General features: G+C 41.2%; 1 protein-coding gene across 1 annotated transcript; it reads right to left on the reverse strand.

Moving 5' to 3' along the window:
• Positions 1-19: 19 nt before the first annotated feature.
• LOC139943905 (arylsulfatase G-like) lies at positions 20-18,055 on the reverse strand. Its single transcript, XM_071940790.1, has 10 exons — positions 17,201-18,055; positions 10,517-10,799; positions 9,573-9,808; positions 8,264-8,401; positions 7,262-7,385; positions 5,155-5,357; positions 4,073-4,153; positions 2,630-2,862; positions 1,847-1,937; positions 20-1,446 (listed from the first exon to the last, which is right to left on the reverse strand). The coding sequence occupies exons 2-10, from the start codon at positions 10,729-10,731 to the stop codon at positions 1,172-1,174; spliced, it is 1,596 nt and encodes a 531-aa protein (XP_071796891.1). The 5' UTR covers positions 10,732-10,799; positions 17,201-18,055; the 3' UTR covers positions 20-1,171.
• Positions 18,056-20,881: the final 2,826 nt, after the last annotated feature.

Consider the following 20,881-nt stretch of genomic DNA (forward strand, 5'->3'; position numbering starts at 1 on the left):
CAAATCACATAAAAAAATATAAAAATAGATTTCTTTTTCAAAATACAAAAATCTAATATTTTAAACTACATTTCAGTCATCATTTTGTATTATTTTGTGAACTTGAATGGTAGGGCAATGAAATTGGAACGGAAGACAGAAACATTGATTCTTTCACATGAATATTAAAGGAGTTGTACATTCAAATAGTATTACAATTTTAAAAGTTGCCAATTTTAACCTTTATTTGTTGTACTAACCTTTATTTGTCGTTATAATTGTTGCCCTTAAACTGTACAGCTGTATTAAATTCAGATTTCTGGTGGTTGAATGCTACCATGGGATGGCGCCGTTATCGATACCTCTTGACACTTGAAAGTGAAACACTCAATGCTGATTGGTTTATCAAAACTGACACATTTTGTGCACACGCTTGTGCGTGCTGAAATGCAAGTTTTTGAGGCATAAAAACTTTTGTACTTTTACATGGAAGTGTGAAATGATTCTTAAAATGCTTTATACTATCGGAAGCTGCTGTAGACTGCTAACAAATAATTTGTTTGGCATTAATTTAACTGATAACCAAATGTACACCTTCCGTTTAAATACAAATTAAAATGCCCTGACAACTCCTGAATGATAATAACAATAATAATAAACAAGTACTTAAAAAGCGCATTTTACAATATAATAAATTGGTTTATTTATTTAAAAATGCCATCGCAGCATACCGCTGAATTGCGGCATAATTTACAATAATTTAAAATATTACATTAGTTATTAAAAAGCTTTACAATAGAAAATAAATAGTGAACATTTGATAAAAAAATCACAAAAGCAATGGCCTGCCAAAAATGTACAAACAGGTTCACTACATTTGTATACATTTAAGACCAGAAAATATTTGGGCAAATAACATTCCTGTAATTTTTTTTCCAGCTCCCTGGGGAGTATACAGTACTGGGCTGCCGTGGCGCTCCAAAGATTTTTAACAAACACAATATCAACTCTTATCTACCCTCGCAGGTACCCATTTAAACCAGAAGAAGCAATTTTAAAGGAGTGTCCTGCTCTCGAAGGACACAAGTGTCATGACCGGGTTTCGAAACCCACACCCCGATGACTAAACCAACAGAACTTGAATTCGATCCTCTAAAAGAAAACCCTCGGCAATGACGCCCATAAATAAAACTTAGTCATTGCAACGACACACCACATGTTTTGGATTACAACATGGTTGACACTGTGGATCTGACTTGTAATTTGCCAGTGTGGTATTGTCTCTTGTAATGTCGTTGTTCAATGCAGTGAGGCTCAACTCAATGATGTTGAGGGCGCCCTTGTACTCGGCAGTGGTTTGGACGAGGGGCGTGGACTCGGCTGGATCATTGTGGAGGTTGAAGATTAGGGGAGGATTCCGATACTTTGGTGAGCTGGTTTTCCCGTCACAGGATGGCTGAACACTCCCTGTGGAAAATTGAGCAGGTGGTTGATCTTTAAAGGCATAATTCGACATTATTGGTAATAACTCAAAAATATTTGTTAGCATAAAAACTTAACTTATTAACGAGCAATGGAGAGCTGTTGATTGTATAAAACATTGTGAGAAACGCTCCCTCTGAAGTAAAGTAGTTTTTAACGTTGGATGATATTGAATGGTCAGATAGTAGGAGGGTTGACTATTTACTGTGTAGATGCATTTACCACATGATACCATAATGCAATTTGGCATAGTTTAAGTAACATTGAAGACCATGCCAGTGCATGGTCAGACGGTGAAAAGGTTAATGACCAATAATTTAAGACTTCCTACCCCCTTCTTTTGTTTTAAGAGAGTCTAACATAAATGGTATAACTTCAACGATACCTGTTTGGTACACAGCTTTGTAGTTTCCATGCCTTACGGCACCAATCTCTCCCAGCTTTCCTGATGCCATGCTGTTTGGATGGAAAAGTGTCTATAAAAAAAGGAAAGAATATCTGGACAATGAATTCATCTAGTAAGTCTGCTGCCATACTTCGCCTTAGGCTTCTAGTCTGCCTCCAGGCTTTGTTTGATGTTTGAAACATCAAGCGAAATGTACACTGCTCCAAAATTTATTATGGATTCCTCGCCAGTGTGGCAGGTGATTCTGTTTCCCGGAGATTCTGTTTGCATAAGGCCAACTGTGTACAAACTTCTTCTGATAGAACCCTCTTTTGAATCATTCTGGTTCTGGTGAATTACTGCACAATCTCCACATAGGGGGATGTACTCATGCAGGTGACTGAGCAGCAATGCTATACATGTAGTGGGCCCCCCTAATGATGTTACCCATATCCATAGCTTGATACCCATATGTTACCCATATCCATTCTCTTCCAGCCTGTGTTAAATTCCCATATTGGGTACAGAGAATTGGGCACACACAATTCCCTGGGACATCGGCACTAAAGCCAAAGGTGAATTTTGGAAAAGGCCCCATCCAGGTCTCCCTGAAAGCCTCTCATTCTTTCAAAATATTAGGAGGAAGCCAGAAATGAATGAATTTGTTGTCTTGTTGATTTCTCATTTTGGGACAGATTCTCTGGGGGACGCCCCTATGTCTCTGAAAGCATCTTACTACAAAATTTAAGGAGGAAGCAAAAAAGAAATAAAATATTGTCTTACTCGCTCATATATGGATCCTCCATACAGTACATCCTTGATGTCCATTCCATCATAGCTACGATACTTAGGTAGCGGGATACCAGCTATAGATGCAATGGTGGGATAGATATCCAAGGCACTGAGTAAGGAGTCCGAGACACGACCAGCGGGTACGTGACCGGGCCAGTAGACAAAGGTCGGCTCTCGGTGACCCGCTTCCCATATCGTCAGCTTGCCTGTGCTACCTCCACCATCTAGGGTTAGAAACAACTCAAGTTAGTTTATGTCATTTTTTTTTTATATTCCAGAAAAGTTACCCAATTCTTGTTTAACTTCATCCGCGGAAGTGAAGTCGATAAGTCCCCTCGATCCAGTAAAGCGAGAGTAGTAGTCTCGGCAAACTTTCTATCTTCCGCCCAGGTAGTAGTTAAAAGGCAGGACAGTTCTTTTCAGAACTGAGAAGTCTCCCGAATTCCAATAAATCTACTTTGTAAAATATAAAGCATGACAAGTTTTCAAAAGAACATAATCTCCCAGCAAGTAGATACACACATGGTGTGATCACAAACCAAATAAATGTACATGTACATTGAAACCTCACCTTTTGCAATGCCTCAATCCCGTATTCATCGACTGGTTTGGAATGCAAGTTAAACAATGTCAGCCTACACTATGTGATCATGTGGCAAATGTGTTCGCATAATCTCGGTCAACCTTCCTACGACCATTCAATATCATCCTCTAAGGTTTGGAACGATAGATAAACTATGCCCTGTTCAAACTAAGGCATTTCAACTCACTTGAAAATGTTACTAAGAGAGGAGATTGGTGCACCGTTCAAATATCTGCCCTACAAGATGGCATCTGTGCGCGTGTGCGTTGGTGTGTGCGTGCATGTGCCGTAGAAATCTAACTGGGAGTGCTGCGTGCTTTGTTGATGAACGCGTTTGGACGCGCATACGGTGTGACCTACAAGATGGCGACTTTCATAGCAAAAAAGGGGTTTTTCAATACGGTCTATATCTCTCTGTACTTAAAAAAAATTAACATACGACGTGTCGTGGCCGAGCAGATAAGAGTATCGAACACAAGCTCTGGTGTTTCTGTTCAGCAGAGTGTGGGTGCGAGTCCCAGTCATGACACATGTGTCCTTTACTCAGCAAGACACTTAGCCATTAATGCTGCGTCCTTGGGATGGGATGTAAAGCTGTTGGTCCCATGTGATTTGTAATGCATATATAGAAGATCCCAGTGCACTTTTTCGAAAAGAAAAGGGGTTCGCCCTGTGTTCCTGGTTTGAATGGCGGCATATTGTGCCACAGCAATTTTTAAACCATTTCATGGTACTATGTTAAAATAAGGTCTCATACTTCAAAAATGTAGAGCTCCACAATAACTTGCATGAAAATACTGAGTGTTGAAGAGTGACAGATAATTAAATTAAAATAAATTATACAGTATTACCTTTCTCTTTTTGCCAGAGACCAAGGAATGGTCCGCTGCTTCCAGCATAGGAACACTTAGACTCCCAGGGACCATTGTCACCTGAATAAGTGGGCAACAGAAAACAAAATCATACCAGTGTCAAAATAATTTTTCAATGGATTTATTGGTTAACATTTTGTAATTTTGACTAAACAGTGCTGGAAAAAGCCACTGGAAACAGCCACAGTCCTGCAGGGTAGTGGTTTTCCCAAATACAAACTTTTGATGATTTACTGACGGCTGCGAATTTAAGCAAAAATAAAAATTTGTTGTTAATTATTTGAGAAACATTTCACAGATCACTGAAACATCCAATATCCTCTTCAAGAAGAGGTTGTCTGAAGGTTTTAGGGCTGCAGGCCAAAATAACAATTGAATATCACAGGGGTCAGGCATAGCATAGAGAAAGTGCATGTAGTCCTTTCTCTATTGGCATGCCAACATATCCAAGTAAAAACATGTTGGTCTTAAGTTACCATAGAATAAAGGATTGTGGAGGATTACGGACTGTACATATAGGTCGAAATAACAATTACTTATCACTGGGTCAGGGATACTGACATTTCTAGAGTAGAAACATGTTGGTCTTGAGTGACCAAAAAGTGGAGGATAGTGAAGGATTGAAGGAAAGATGGGCCGAGGGAGTAAGACTTTAAAGACACTGGACACTACTGGTAATTGTCAATGACCGTCTTCTCACTTGGTGTATCCCAACATGTGCATAAAATAACAAACCTGTGAAAATTTGAACTCAATTGGTCGCGATGTTGCGAGAGAATAATGGAATAAAAAACACCCTTGTCACACAAGTTGTGTGCTTTCAGATGCTTGATTTCGAGACCACAGCTGAGGTCTTGAAATCAATTCAAATATTTTAGTGGGAAATTACTTCTTTCTTAAAAACTAGGTTAACACAGAGGTAGCCGTTTCTCAAAATGTTTTAAACTATCAACAGCTCTCCAATGCTTGTTACCAAGTAAGTTTTTACGCTAATTTTTTTTGGCAGTAATTACCAGCAGTGTCCAGTGCTTTTACCAGACTAGAAAACTTTTTTGTTTTACTTGTAAACCAAACCAGCGTGTTACTCTCCACTCCTGCCTTTCTCACAGCATCCATTATTCCTGCGACTGTATCGTCAAGCTCTCGCACTGTGTCCCCGAACGGTCCCCGGGCGGAAGAGTTGGCAAATTTTGGATTGTAAAGAAGCGGGACATGAACGTGGGAAAAAGCTGCGTAGAGTAGAAATGGTTTGCCCTCCTGTACACTGAAGAAAATCAGACATCAAATAAAAAAAAGCACAACTGAATTGAAATTGACAATGGTTGACTTTTGGGACTCTTATGGCTAATGTAGTGGGTTCGAATCCTACTCCTACAGTAATGCCTGTGGATTTTTTAAGTTGTTTATAAATAAACAAAAATTCCAAATTTCTCAATTTATACACAATTACTTATCACTGGGTCAGGGATACTGACATTTCTAGAGTAGAAACATGTTGGTCTTGAGTGACCAAAAAGTGGAGGATAGTGAAGGATTGAAGGAAAGATGGGCCGAGGGAGTAAGACTTTAAAGACACTGGACACTACTGGTAATTGTCAATGACCGTCTTCTCACTTGGTGTATCCCAACATGTGCATAAAATAACAAACCTGTGAAAATTTGAACTCAATTGGTCGCGATGTTGCGAGAGAATAATGGAATAAAAAACACCCTTGTCACACAAGTTGTGTGCTTCCAGATGCTTGATTTCGAGACCACAGCTGAGGTCTTGAAATCAATTCAAATATTTTAGTGGGAAATTACTTCTTTCTTAAAAACTAGGTTAACACAGAGGTAGCCGTTTCTCACAATGTTTTAAACTATCAACAGCTCTCCAATGCTTGTTACCAAGTAAGTTTTTACGCTAATTTTTTTGGCAGTAATTACCAGCAGTGTCCAGTGCTTTTACCAGACTAGAAAACTTTTTTATTTTACTTGTGAACCAAACCAGCGTTACAATTTTGGATTGTAAAGAAGCGGGACATGAACGTGGGAAAAAGCTGCGTAGAGTAGAAATGGTTTGCCCTCCTGTACACTGAAGAAAATCAGACATCAAATAAAAAAAAGCACAACTGAATTGACATTGACAATGGTTGACTTTTGGGACTCTTATGGCTAATGTAGTGGGTTCGAATCCTACTCCTACAGTAATGCCTGTGGATTTTTTAAGTTGTTTATAAATAAACAAAAATTCCAAATTTCTCAACTTATACACACATCGGTGTGTGGGTAGAAACACATTAAAGTACAATAGTTTACAAGTATTTTTTTTAATATAGGATTTGAGGCATTGCATGGTGGGGTATCAATATATATTTGGTTTGCGGTAACACCATGTGTGTATCTACTTGCCAGGTAGAGTTGTTCTTAGGGAACTGTCTTGCTTTATTCTACTGCCGAGGAGTAGATAATCGGAGGTTCGGGAGACTTATCAGTTCTGAAAAGAACTGTCCTGCTTTATAACTATTACCAGGGCGGATGGTATAGATATACTGGACTACTACTTTAGCTTATAGGATCGTAATAACTGTACTGCCGCGGAGTCAGTTCGAAATTGGTCTCTTTTTTTTAAAGAAAGTAAACAAAATATTTTGTATCAAAAACCTTGCAAGAAAATATTAGATTATTACTGACCAATCCAAAATATTTCAAAGCAACTGGTCCAACTTCCAGTTCTAAGAAACAACCACATTTTCTCAAAATTACCTTCCTTGAGGAGAATCAAAAGAGATTGTTTCCATTTTGATTGAAGAAACCTTAGTTTTAGTTTTATTAGACCTAACACTGGCATACAAATATAAATATACAAATCAATACATAAAGATACAAAGAGGCATTATAGCTAAAAAATATCAAGCCAGTGAGTGGCGAGGAGGAACAGGTGACCAGCACCTCTACAAAGCGGTCCTGCCACAAAGAATGTCCCCTGAAATCGACCCACAGTTAAAAACCACCTATCCTCTGTTAAAAAAGAAGGGAAAAAAGGGGGCGCTCTTGAAGGCGGAACTGACAATTACGAATGACAACAAGAGCAATGGAAGTGTGAACACCCAAGTGCAAAACATCATCAGGTTTTAAAATGTGATTTGGATTGAAAAAAATTAAAATTGAAAACTTCCAGTTCCTCACCTTTGTTTAATAAACTTCTCCGCATGACTCTTGTAGCGCCCAGCTAGAGCCTCCATGTTTAATGGTTGCTCAAGAATTGTTGTGTTCTCAATCAAAGGCAAACCTAATCCTTCCGCACAAGAACCTGAACAGACAAAGGAAAAAAGGAAGCATAAACTTCTTGGTTTTGTCGAGTGAGTTTTTAAATCTTGTATGTCACATTGGGAATAGATGAAGATGGTAGGCCCTACTGCAGGCCTGGATGTTCATCTTTGAAAGGGCAAGACCATTTTCATTTTGTAAAGGGCACTTCCATTGGAAAATCTTGCAGCAAATGGGAAACTTTTCAAGGGGCAACAAGGCCAATACCAGAAGCAGGCAACTGGGACCATGGCCTCTGTGGTCTGTGTGGGGGAAGCTATGTACTGTTGTTTTTGAAATTTGGATACTCTGTGTGTTTAAAATGAAGGCATTGTGGTCTAACATGTGGATTGTTTGCGCGCATAAGTACGCTATGCGAGACTATGCAAAGATGGGTGGTAGCAGACAACCTGGCACCCATTGTTTGAACCCAGGCACTTTTTGAAAACCATAAATTGCTCTAGATGTGAGCTCCATCAATAATTTCATTAATGCACGCTATCTGTATTGGACTTCTAACAGGCGGACAGTGCTAAAGCTAGAACCAGGTCTAAGCCACGATCAGTCCCTAAGACAAAGCACATTCTTGACTAGTTGTAAGTACCAGATTTTGTTATGTTCATGCAACTTCACTTTTGCACCTTACAATGTACAATGATCCTCTGTTTTGAGTAGCATGTACCACTAGTGTCCCCATCCCACTTGTACATGACTAGCAGAGGAGTTCAGCAGTTTATTTGAGACCAACAGACAGGATTTGGGTTGTATACAATTATTGCATCAGGCAAAGATGCACCTAGGCGGGGAGGATAAGGTCAATGTTTTAGTGAAGGGACTTTTTTATAAACTTTGACCCCCTGACCTTTGACCCTCTTGACCTACCATCAGTGGATGTATTTGTATACATCATGGGATGTTTCTCATCCTTCGGGCATGGTGTGCACATTGGTAGATTGTACCCAGGGTTGTCCATACATCCCCCGTCATTACTATAAGGAACTCCCAAATAAGAATCAAACCCTGATCAAAGACAAAGACAAATCCAAATAACTCCATATTATCAGACATTATATTTTGGCCCCTTGAAAAAGGTAGAACATTTTTAGAGTACAAGGGCTGACAATGTCTTTAAACGCACTGAACACATTTGGTAATTGTCAAAGACCAGTCTTCTCACTTGGTGTATCCCAACATATTACAACCCTGTGAAAATTTGGGCTCAATTGGCCATCGAAGTTGCGAGAAAATGATGAAAGAAAACACACCCTTGTTGGACGAACTTGTGTGCTTTCAGATAGGAATAAAAGACTTCTGGCTAGAAGCCTTTTAAAATTTCAGTGAGAAATTACCTCATTCTCAAAATCGACGATTCTTCAGAGGGAGCTGTTTCTCACAATGTTTTATACTATCAACAGCTGTCCATTGCTCGTTACCAAGTAAGTGTTTATGCTCAATTTTGTTTGGCAGTAATTACCAGCAGTGCCCCAGTGCCTTTACCAGACTAGAAAACTTTTTATTTCACTTGTGAACCAAACCAGCGTGTTACTCTCCAATGCTTGTTACCAAGTCAGTTTTTAAGTTAATATTTGTTTTGAGTAATTACCAAACGTGTACCTTTCCTTTAAAAGACACTTTTATGCAATTTAAAACAAATTTATGTGTTTTTTCTGAAAGCAAAACAACAGAAAATCAGACTTAAGTAGAAAGAATATCGTGCCAGTATGTTAAAAAAGCAATCAATAATTACACACTGTATACCAGACAGCAACATTTTGAGAGATTTGAAAGCTGAAGGCCCTTTTATGATTCATCGATCTATATGATGAGTTTGTGACACCACTCATTCTAAGATCAATCAAAGCTCGTTGTGAAAAGTAAATCCATGACTTACCCCTATTAATCTTATCTCGAGTTAGGATTATAAGATGGGTTCAATGAGTCGAACTTCTATGGTTACTCAACTTAGGCCCTAACTCGTCTTAAAGGGCCAGTCTCACTGCAGCGATAACTAGAACCGATAACAATGCACGCCCTCGATTGGTTGAATAATCGTGCATGTATTATGCTCGGAGCAATTCAACCAATAGAATGCGTTCTGTTTGCGTATAATGATCGTTATCATTTTCGTTAATGCTTAAGTGTGACTGGCCTAAGTTAGGAAGAGTTTGGTGAAATTAACAGCAGGACCTACCCCTGTGAACAGGACTGTACGGCCCATACATCCCAAGGTGCCACTTGCCGATCATGCTGGTGCGATATCCAGCATTTTGGAATGTCTCGGCAAAAGTGGTTTCATTCAAGGGCAGTCCAGCAACCGAAGCTGAACCAAAGTTAGCCACGACCCCAGTCCTCTTGCCAAGACGCCCTGTCAGCAGGGAGGCACGGGAGGGTGTACACACCGATGCAGCAGCATGGAAATCTGTAAATCTTTGGAAGGTGAAAAACAACTTATCAAGATTATATTTTTAGAGGCAGTCATTCCTGCTTTCTTATCTGTACGATCCTTTATTTAACCCCCTGTACAGCGCGCAGCGCACTTACACCAGCCTCGCTACCATGAGCAGCGCGCCGTATCGATACCTCTCGTCACTAACCCCTGGAAGGGAAGCACTGAAAAAAGAACACTGATTGCTAACCATTTAACCAAAAGTGACAGCTCTGCATGCATGCTTAATTAAAATAATTTGACGCTTGTAGGTCGCTTGTCGGTCCGCTCAGGCGTTATGAACGAGCAAGGCATTCTGGGAAAGAAACAAATAGGAAACGACTGGAAGCAAGGTTGCACTTACAGGCACCTACTCTGTCCGCCATTTTGGAAGCCAAAATATCACAAAGAAATTGTCAAACATTATTTTCAAGCAGCTCTATGAAATTTTCCCCAGCAGAGTAAAGATCTTCGCCACAACAAACCAAGTTTTGGCCTAAGACATCAGTGATCGGATAGTGGATAGTGCACTTCGCTCAGTAGCGGGCCCTCCTTCGGTATGACTTTTAAAACCAACTTGACTGTTTAGTGCGAGGCAGTCAAGTTGGTTAAATCATACAGTAGGAGGGCTTGCTGTGGCGACTTACATTTGAGCGTAGTAAACTATCCACTATCGATCACTGACGCCTTGGGCCAAGACTACAACAAACCTTGTACCCTTGGCTGCTAGCTGATCCATAAATGGCGTGTCACTAGGAAGTCCACCTTGATCCCAATTAGCCCCAAGATCACCCCATGCCAAATCATCAGCAAACATGATGATGAAATTAGGTCTATGGTCATTGCTGTTTTGACTACCACTGCTCATCGCTTTGCATGATGAAGGGATGTGGAAACATATAACGAAGATCAGGAGAAACATCATGGCTTTCAGCTATTATAGACGATCCGCGTTGTGATTTAAATTGTAGACGGGTGGGATTCTCTCCTTTTCTGTCAAATTAATATAAAATAAAAAGAGAATCATTGAAACCATAACATTCAGCCACCATTTAAAGAACAGAGATGCTTTCGAAGGTAACATGGTCCGAGACTCCTTGGTCCCAAGTCATCTTGGTCCCGAGTCATCTTGGTCCCGAGTCATCTTGGTCCCAAGTCATCTCAGTCACTAGTCATCTCGGTACTAAGTCATCTCGGCCCAAGTCATCTTGGTCCCAAGTCATCTTGGTCCCAAGTCATCTCGGTCTTAAGTCATCTTGGTTCAAAGTCATCGTGGTTCAAAGTCATCTTGGTCCCAAGTCATCTTGGTCCCAAGTCATCTTGGTCCCAAGTCATCTTGGTCCCAAGTCATCTTGGTCCCAAGTCATCTTGGTCCCAAGTCATTTTGGTCCAAAGTAATATTGGTCCCAAGTCATCTTGGTCCCAAGTCATCTCAGTCACTAGTCATCTTGGTTGGTCCCAAGTCATCTTGGTCCCAATTTAGTCACCTTGGTCCCAAGTCATCTTGGTTCAAAGTCATCTTGGTCCCAAGTCATCTCGGTCTTAAGTCATCTTGGTCCAAAGTCATCTTGGTCCCAAGTCATCTCGGTACCAAGTTACCTTGGTCCTGCAAATCTCGATCGCAAGTCATCTTGGTCCCAAGTCATCTCGGTCCCAAGTCATCTTGGTCTCAAGTCATCTTAGTCCCAAGTCATCTTGGTCCCAATTTAGTCACCTTGGTCCCAAGTCATCTTGGTCCCAAGTCATCTCGGTCCCAAGTCATCTTGGTCCCAAGTCATCTCCGTCCCAAGTCATCTCCGTCACTAGTCATCTCGGTCCCAAGTCATCTCGGTCACAAGTCATCTTGATCCAAAGTCATCTCAGTCATAAGTTATCTCAGTCCCAAGTCATCTTGGTCCCATGTCATCTTGGGCCCAAGTCATCTCAGTCCCAGTCATCTTGGTCCCAAGTCATCTTGGTCCCAAGTCATCTTGGTCCCAAGTCATCATGGTCCAAATATCTCAGACTCATTACATTAGTCATAACTCTGTCTCATTTCATCTACTATCAATCATGTACATAGTAAAATTAGAGGCAAAAGTGGCTGTTGTGGTATTTACGTCATGTACCAATATGACCTAGGTCACCAATAAAGTGACGCGCATGCGTCGTTGTTGTTCTGTAAACCATCGATATTGTTACATGGTGGCAGCGTGAAGCTCCATTTTAATCTGCAAATTTCTAGTAGTAGAATCCTCTTAAGTGATCGGATAGACACGGGAGTGTGACTAGAAATGGCGACAGGACATGCAGGATCGCCATTAGCGGAGGACAATGTCGGTGAACAGTTAAACGCCGATGAAAATATTGGCCCGGGCAACCAACAACATGGCGCCGTGCCGAAGGGACCTGCACCCGTCGGCGGCATTCGACCTCCGGCCCCGATGCAAGTTTCGAGAGGGGTCATAGAAAACTGGAAGACATGGAAGCAAATGTGGAGTAACTATGGCATCGTTACACAGCTCCAGAAACAAACGCCAGCATACCGCACAGCCTTGTTCCTGCATGCGATTGGATCACAAGGACTTGAGATTTATAACAGTTTCAACTTCCCCAACGAAGACGATTCCAGAGATTTGGACAAAATCTTAAAGGCATTTGATAAATATGCCATAGGAGAAGTGAATGAGACATACGAGCGGTACTTGTTCAACAAGCGTCAACAAGAATCAGGTGAGAGTTTTGAAACTTATCTGGCAGCCCTTAGATCTCTGGCAAAGACATGTAACTTTTGTGAATGTATGTCAAGTAGCCTGGTACGTGATAAAATTGTACTGGGAATTGGAGACTCTAACACACGAAAACGCCTACTCCAAGAACGAAACCTAACACTTTCCACATGCATAGACATATGTAAGAGCATGGAATCAGCAGAGTCACAATTAAAAGCGTTCACGGCACCCCTAAATACAAATGATGGGGCACAAGCAGTGCACAGAGTCACAGACAAGCGCCAGGGGCCCAAACAAAAATACAAACAACGGTCAAAGCCGGGAGAAGGGCAACATAAGACTGGCAAGAGCACACAAGAAGTGAAAAAGTGCAAATATTGCGGGAAGTCACATGCCAAAGATAGAAATCTGTGTCCAGCGTACGGGCAGACATGCAAGGCATGTGGAAAGAACAACCACTTTGCCACTGTATGCCGAAAAAAGAATATCCATGCACTGGGCACAACCTACGCAGACGGCTCAGCCAGTGATTCGAGCACCGAGTACATATATGATGTGACTCTTGTCAACGCCGTACAGCCAAATAAAGAGGATGTGTACGTTGAAATGCACATCGATGGGAAACCCATCAACTTTCAAGTAGACAGTGGTGCTAGTGTCAACATCATATCCAAGAACTGTCTTAAGGGCACTACGTACACCACCACAAAGAACCCAAAGACACTGCTCATGTGGAACAAATCAACACTACAGGCAGAAGGGGTATGTAGACTGAAATTACTGAACCCAAAGTTGAATAAGAAATACTCTTTGGAGTTTGTTGTTGTAAACAACGACCTTACCCCACTACTTGGCAGTAAAGCAAGCCAGCAGATGGATCTCATCACAGTAAACAGTGAGAACTTCCACAAAGCACACATTAATAAAGTGTCCACGTCATCAGACCATGATAAGCTACCCGAAGAGCGATACGGCACAGTTTTTGATGCTAAACTAGGCAAACTCCCTGGAGAGGTCCACTTGCAAACAAGAGAGGACATTATGCCTGTCGTTCTGCCCCCACGGAGACTACCACATGCCATCAAAGCCAAAGTCAAAGATGAACTTGAAAGCATGGAAAGATCTGGAGTGATCACAGCAGTGCAAAAACCAACACAGTGGGTAAGCCAGTTGGTAGTGGCTGAGAAGAAAAATGGTGCACTCAGAATATGCATCGACCCAAGGCCACTGAATAAAGCACTGAAGCGTGAACACTATCAGCTACCAGTAATTGAAGATATTCTGCCCGACCTTGCTGACGCCAGAGTTTTCAGCAAATTAGACTTGAGCTCAGCATTTTGGCAACTACAACTGGATGAGGCCTCCAGCATTTTGACAACCTTCAATACGCCCTTTGGACGCTATCGCTGGTGTCGTCTGCCTTTCGGCACTTGCGTGTCTTCAGAGATATTCCAGCGCAGGCTTCATCAAGCACTTGAAGGACTAACGGGCATAATCTGTGTTGCTGATGATATCCTAGTCTATGGGACAGGTGGCTCCCAAAAAGAAGCAATCACAGATCACGACGAAAAACTTGAACAGCTACTGAAGCGTTGTGCAGACATGAACATTAAGCTAAACAAGGCCAAATCTGTGTTCCGAGTGAATGAAATACTATTTCTTGGACACATCGTATCAAGCAAAGGCCTCAAAGCTAATCCGCAGAAAATATCTGCAGTGACAAACATGCCAGCTCCCACAAATGTAAAAGAGGTGCAACGCCTGGTTGGATTTGTAAACTACTTGGGAAAATTCCTGCCAGGATTATCGGAAACCTTGGAACCAATTCGACAACTTACCAAACCAGACATAGCGTGGGAGTGGTCAGATGCCCAAGAGAATGCCTTCATCAAAGTAAAGAAGATGGTATGTCATGCACCCATATTGCAATTCTACAATCCGAAGGATGAACTAACTGTGCAGTGTGACGCAAGTGGTGTTGGTCTTGGGGCGGCTCTGCTGCAGAATGGCCATCCCATAGCATACGCAAGCAGAGCGGTGACCGACACTGAAACACGATACGCATCTATTGAAAAGGAGATGCTTGCAGTAGTCTTTGCGATGGAGCGTTTCCACCAATACACCTTCGGAAGATTCACCAGTGTGGTCAGTGATCATAAACCTCTCGAAATGATCATGAAAAAACCCCTAGTGAAGGCCCCAAAGCGCCTCCAAGGAATGCTCCTACGCCTCCAGAAATATGACTTTGCAATTACTTACTGCCCAGGAAAGAGAATGTATCTGGCCGACACGCTATCACGAGCGGTTGGTGAACAGCCTCCCACCCATGGCCAGGGAGATTTTGAGGAAGTCAATATGGTGTCGTATTTGCCCATACGTGAAGAAAGACTGACTCTAATACAAAAAGAGACTGCAAAAGATGATAATTTGCAGCTACTTAAGCAAACCATCACTCAAGGATGGCCAGATGAGCGAAGCACACTCCCTGAGCAGCTAAAGCCATACTACAGCTATCGCGACGAGTTGGCAATTCAAGACGGTATGATTTTCAGAGGAGACAGAGTGGTCATACCCGAAACCCTCAGGAAAGAGATGAAAGACAAAACCCACTCATCCCACTTGGGCATTGACAGCTGCCTAAGACGAGCACGCCAGAGCCTATTCTGGCCAGGAATGAATAGCGAGATAAAACACTTCATCAGCACTTGTGATGTATGTCGTTCGATGGAGATACGGCAGCAAAAAGAGAGCTTGATCTCTCATGAGCTTGCAACAAGGCCGTGGGAGCGTGTTGGAACTGATCTGTTCTCACTGAATGCCAAGGATTATTTAATCACGGTGGATTACTACAGTAACTTCTGGGAAGTGGACAACCTTCCAGACACGACTAGCGCCACCGTAATTCGGAAACTCAAGGGACATTTTGCTCGTTATGGCACTCCATCCCAACTGGTAAGTGACAACGGGCCACAGTTCACATCCACACTCTTCAGCCAATTTTCCAAGGAATGGGACTTCGAACATCTCTGCAGTAGCCCAGGAAATAGCAAAGCTAATGGCAAAGCCGAGTCTGCGGTGAAAACAGCAAAGCGACTGCTCACAAAGAGTGCAAAGTCACACACTGACCCCTACCTGGCACTCTTGGATCATCGCAACACGCCCACACAAGGTCTTGCCACAAGTCCTACACAGAGACTCATGAACCGCCGCACACGAACCTTGTTACCAACGACTGCCAATCTACTAAAACCAAAGGTCATTGACGAGCATGATCGCATGAAGCAACGCGTGCGCAAACAGGCTGATTACTACAACAACTCAGCCAAGACGCTCACACCATTGGACGAAGGAGATACTGTACGCATGCAACCCCTCATCCAAGGACAGAAAGGCTGGGACAAAGCTACAGTGATGCGCAGACTTGATGAGCGTTCGTACATTGTCGAAATGCCTACTGGGAGATATCGTCGTAACCGCATGCATCTGCGTAAAACGGTAGAAAACCCACCAATCTCACCGGACACTAACAAAAACAACAGCTGCAAAGCGAGTCGTGGAGACATCAGCTCACCAGCAGAGTGTACACAGGAACCAATGAATCCTATGGAAAAACCCGGACCGTTGCAAACAAACAAACAATTGAACATGGACAAAAGCACACCCAAACCGAAGCCTGACACTAATACTGATTTGGGTGCATCTATCAAAACCCGTTCAGGACGCGTAGTTACTAAACCGAAACACCTGAAAGACTATATCCCATAATTGCACATTCAAAGGATGTTTTTACTCCGATCGCGTCAAGTGAACTTTTGGACTGTTGCTGAACAAATTTGTTAAGTGTTACTTAAAGAAGTTATTTTTACAGTTTGTTCCAAGTAAAACGAACTCATTTGAACCAGTTTGCAACAAATTAAGTTAATTTTAACTCAAGCATAGAAGACAGCTTGGTTTTTTTTTGTAATCAGTTGAGAATTTTCCTCCTTATCCATCCCTTTGTTTTCAGGCTACATGTAGGTCAGCAGTTCCTTTTTAATCTGCATACATTTTTTTTTAGTTTCTTGTTAACGTCATAACTAAAAAAAAAAAAAAAAAAAAAAAAAAGAAGGGGGATGTTGTGGTATTTACGTCATGTACCAATATGACCTAGGTCACCAATAAAGTGACGCGCATGCGTCGTTGTTGTTCTGTAAACCATCGATATTGTTACAGTGGCCATTTTATTTACTCAATACATACTTTTTCCTACTTACTCTTTTGATACTTTGTTTGAGAGGATTTCAAGAGACCCTTGCGTAAAATCATTTCTGTTGCAATTGGGTTCTAGCATGGTTCTAGGTAGGTCAAACCATTATTTTGCATTTTCATCTTACATTTACTACTCTATCTTATCTAAAGACTTACCACTACAGCATGTACAGTGTGGTAGTATAGCAAAGGCAGAACACACAGTGCGACAGCAGGTACTACGCCTACTATTCTATCGTTTATCGTTTATCGCTTGACTGGTTTTTAAAGCCCCACCATTTTTCTATTTTTGTGATTTTATCTCCACAGTGCCTTTCACCTCGGCAATTCAGCAAAATCAGTCACGCGGTATAACCATGGTCCATGGATGGAGGTAGAAATAGAATGTGATAAACCATAAACTCTCGTTTTCTTTGCCATCCAATATCCACTTACCTATCAATCATACTAGCAGGATTGTGGCGAGTACTAACTAAGACACAATTTTATGCAAGCCCGTTTTGACAGTCCTGACAGTGACATGCACTGATCGACAGTCACAGAGTGATCACATGTTGATGTTTACAAACAAGAAGAAAATGTAAACATCGTCGGCGTCTAGCCTTGATGTGTTCTAATACGCGCATGCGCACTGACCTGAGTGACTTTGTTCTCGTAGTCTTTTAGTCAAGGCGGTAGGGCAACCTGTGCAGTATTTGGAATTCGTCACCGAGTCCAGCCCATCGATATACAAGTCAAGTCACCTGGTACCTCAGACCATGCTCAGACTTGATTCAAGTCCCGTTCTGATTTGCGCGGCACATGTTCGTTTTTTAAGTTAGGCGATATGGGACTGAAATTTGAGGACTCTCATTTGGACTTGAACCAAGTCTACTGGTACCTCAACTCATAGATTCTCACACCCGCAAAAACGAACTCGTGGTTTTCGCAACAATCGTACTATAGTAAGTGACAAACAAGGAAAATTTGCGAAACTTGAAAATCAAGTTTGAATTCAAAAGTTCACCACAGTATCTTATTGCCGACAAGTTTTGTTTAAAGAAGTAAAGTAGGCCTAGTATTTGGAAGGGGGGGGGGGTGACCGATGGGGGTTACCCTTAGATAATTTCAACTATTAGTTCTGGGTGGTTATATATTTTACTGAGCTGCAAACTACCGCGTGCACATCTTCAGCGCGGGAGCCAATTTGCAATCTCCGCACTGGTGATAGCACCCTCTTTTAATTCAATTCCACTGGGCCACCTTAGAGTTGGACTGGTCACTACCGCATTGATAAAGACATTGCTTTTCAGATCAATTTTCTGAGAATTGTCGATTATTAGCCACCGTATAGTTAACTAAAAATTGTTAGTTTTTATTTTATTTATTTATTTATTATAAAGATAAGTATAATATAGTTAGGCCATACGCGATGAACCAAGGCTCAATTTTGTTCATAATTATGTTAAAACATACAGATAGACCTATTTCTGACCCTTAAAAATAGTTCCAACGATTTTTCTGTCATGGTTCATACTTTGATAGACTGATTTTGTTGACCTGGGCCCAATTTCATAGAGCTGCTGAGCACACAAATTTGCTTAGCATGAAATTTCTGCTTCGATAACCAACTTTTTATTTGTTGCATATTGCTTGTTACTGGTATTCAGCTGTTTGCTCATCCCTGAAAATCACGTGGAAATTTGGCTGGTAATCCTGTTTTTTATCGAGGCAGAAATTTCATGCTAAGCAAATTTTTGTGCTTAGCAGCTCTGTGATATTGGGCCCAGGGCTCAGTATCATAGAGCTACATGTATAACTTAGCGGCCGATTGTGTGCTTACTGTCCGATTTCCATTTCAGAGAGCTGCTATAACCGTAAGCAGACATGAAAAGGCATGCTAACCTTCCGGTTCTTACTGCACGCACGAAAATAAATGACAACCCAATGCAAATCCATGGTGCTAACCTGTGAAATACGTTTGCACCTTAGCAAATTGTTCTGCTACTATACAGTAAGCACGACAATTTGCTTAGCGGCTGTTATGAAATGCACAAAAGCTATAGACGGGAATCACAACAATAATGCTTACAGAATTAGTTTACCAGATAAAATACCATAGTTACATGAACACAATGTAAGTGGTATCCTGCTTTAGGATGTGCTTAATATAAACATATTTTCTGCTTAAACAAGCATTAAGCTCATGGCGGGGGCCCTGTCCCGATCTACAAAGTCCCAAGATTCATTTTAAGATGAGGTTGCCCGGAGGTTGGACAGTGCTAAAGGTCAATCTTACCTCTTTGTGAAATCGGGTGAACACTATTGGTAATTACTCAAAATAACTCCATAAAACCTTACTTAGTAACGAGTAATGGGGAGAGGTTGACAGTATAAAACCAGTGTCTTTAAGTTCGGGCTATCGTATACAACAATCCAGCCCTATTGTGCAGAGTTTTATTTTGGCGGGTTTTTCTTTTAGTTAAAGGAACATAACCGAATTTGTTTTTAATAACAAAAAAGTTGCTGGCAGTGTATAAGTACGGTATGTAATCCACCACTTTAATACATAAACTGACAAACCTGTAGAAGTTTGAGATCGATCGGCCATCTGGGTCACGAGAGAATAGTGAAAAACCGATTACAAATTTTGCATGCAGCGATGCTAAAATGAAAATTAACAAAACGCTCACTGAGCGATAAACTCCAAAGTTAGATTATTTATTTCTCATCAAATATGACATTTCAGACACAAATATTTTAAGGGATGTTTTCAACTATCATCATCATTAGACCGTGTAAGTTTTATGTTAATCTGTGATCTTCACGATATTTGTTTCTTACCAATTCTGTAACGTTCCTATAATGAAGGTTACGATTTATTGTTTGAATTGCGGCATGCATATATGAAAGGTAATTAAGTGTTTTTAATATTTGTGCTACTACTTCGTACATAATAGGCCAGTTATTAAATCCTTGGTTTTAATTAAAAGTTTTATTACAATGAACTACCGCCATATCAATACAATAATTGAATGTAAATCCCACTTACAAGGCTAATATGAAACAATGATTTCCACGTGGACTGTTAACTTTTGTTTCGTGAAATTGATATTAGTTTTAATTGTTTTATCACGAGGCTATAGAACAATGTTTACCACTTGGACTAATAAAAAAATATTTCTTTTCATTTCTGACAATGGAGTTTTCCAAATAATTAACCTTGCAGCGAGAAGGGAGTAGGGGCCGCACAACTGAGAGTGCTGTTAACCGAACTAAGATATTGACAAAAATTAATAGGGACACCGCCAATATAGGGCTAGATAGCTCAGTTGGTAGAGCGCCGGCACGTTAATCAGGAGGTCGTTGGTTCGAATCCCACTCTAGTCAATTCTTTGTTCAACCCCCAAAATAAAATAAAAATTGTAAGATTAAAAAAAATGCAATACGGAAAAAATTAAATATCTGACTGATATTAGAATGAGTGGACAGGAAAATATCCAAAGAAAAGATTAATAAAAGCACTGAAATGCCCTCGTCTTCTTTGCAATTATTCTTACCAAACTCAGAGACTAAAGCCCATTTCACACTAGAGATCCTTTTCGTGAAAAGATCGAGCAACAAATCCCGGATATTTCCCGGGAATTTCCTGGGGAAATGACTATAGTGTGAAAAGGGCTTATGATAGCGTTGTCAGCCCCTAATTAGTGTACTGAACCTTGATATACAGAGACGTCTCTAACCGGTGTCACAGTGGATTTTGTCCCCGGTGTCTGTGGCCTGCGCCCCCCCCCCCCCCCCCCCCCGCCACAGGCCACATGATATCTTAACACGGGCTGAATAATAAACACGACTCTCGTTCGTTATATCTACCTCCATGTTATTACCAAATTGTTATTAACAGTTTGCAACTACTTCTTTCAACTGGTTTCAAACGGTTTGTTGCCAGGAGCTACCAGTTGAATCCAACATGTACCAGTTGGACACCAGTTAATTCCAATTCAAAACATATGAATAAAAGGGACGTATCAACTCCAACCAATCACGAATCTCTCTTTTTTTTAGGCACGTGCAAACACTGGAGTGACGTCATAATGAGCAGATAAACCAGTAACAAATTGTACATGTGACATGCTA

This window comes from Asterias amurensis, chromosome 11 (genome assembly GCF_032118995.1).
Source record: "Asterias amurensis chromosome 11, ASM3211899v1".
In the NCBI taxonomy this organism is placed as follows: Eukaryota; Metazoa; Echinodermata; class Asteroidea; order Forcipulatida; family Asteriidae; genus Asterias; species Asterias amurensis.

Excerpts from the sequence above, each read along its gene's own strand:
- LOC139943905 (XM_071940790.1), bottom strand. The coding sequence starts at position 10,731 with ATGATGTTTCTCCTGATCTTCGTTATATGTTTCCACATCCCTTCATCA. Across the intron at positions 9,809-10,516 it reads CTAGCAGCCAAGGGTACAAG|ATTTACAGATTTCCATGCTG; the intron begins GTTTGTTGTAGT and ends CACCTTCCAAAG. Across the intron at positions 1,447-1,846 it reads CAAAGCTGTGTACCAAACAG|GGAGTGTTCAGCCATCCTGT; the intron begins GTATCGTTGAAG and ends AATTTTCCACAG.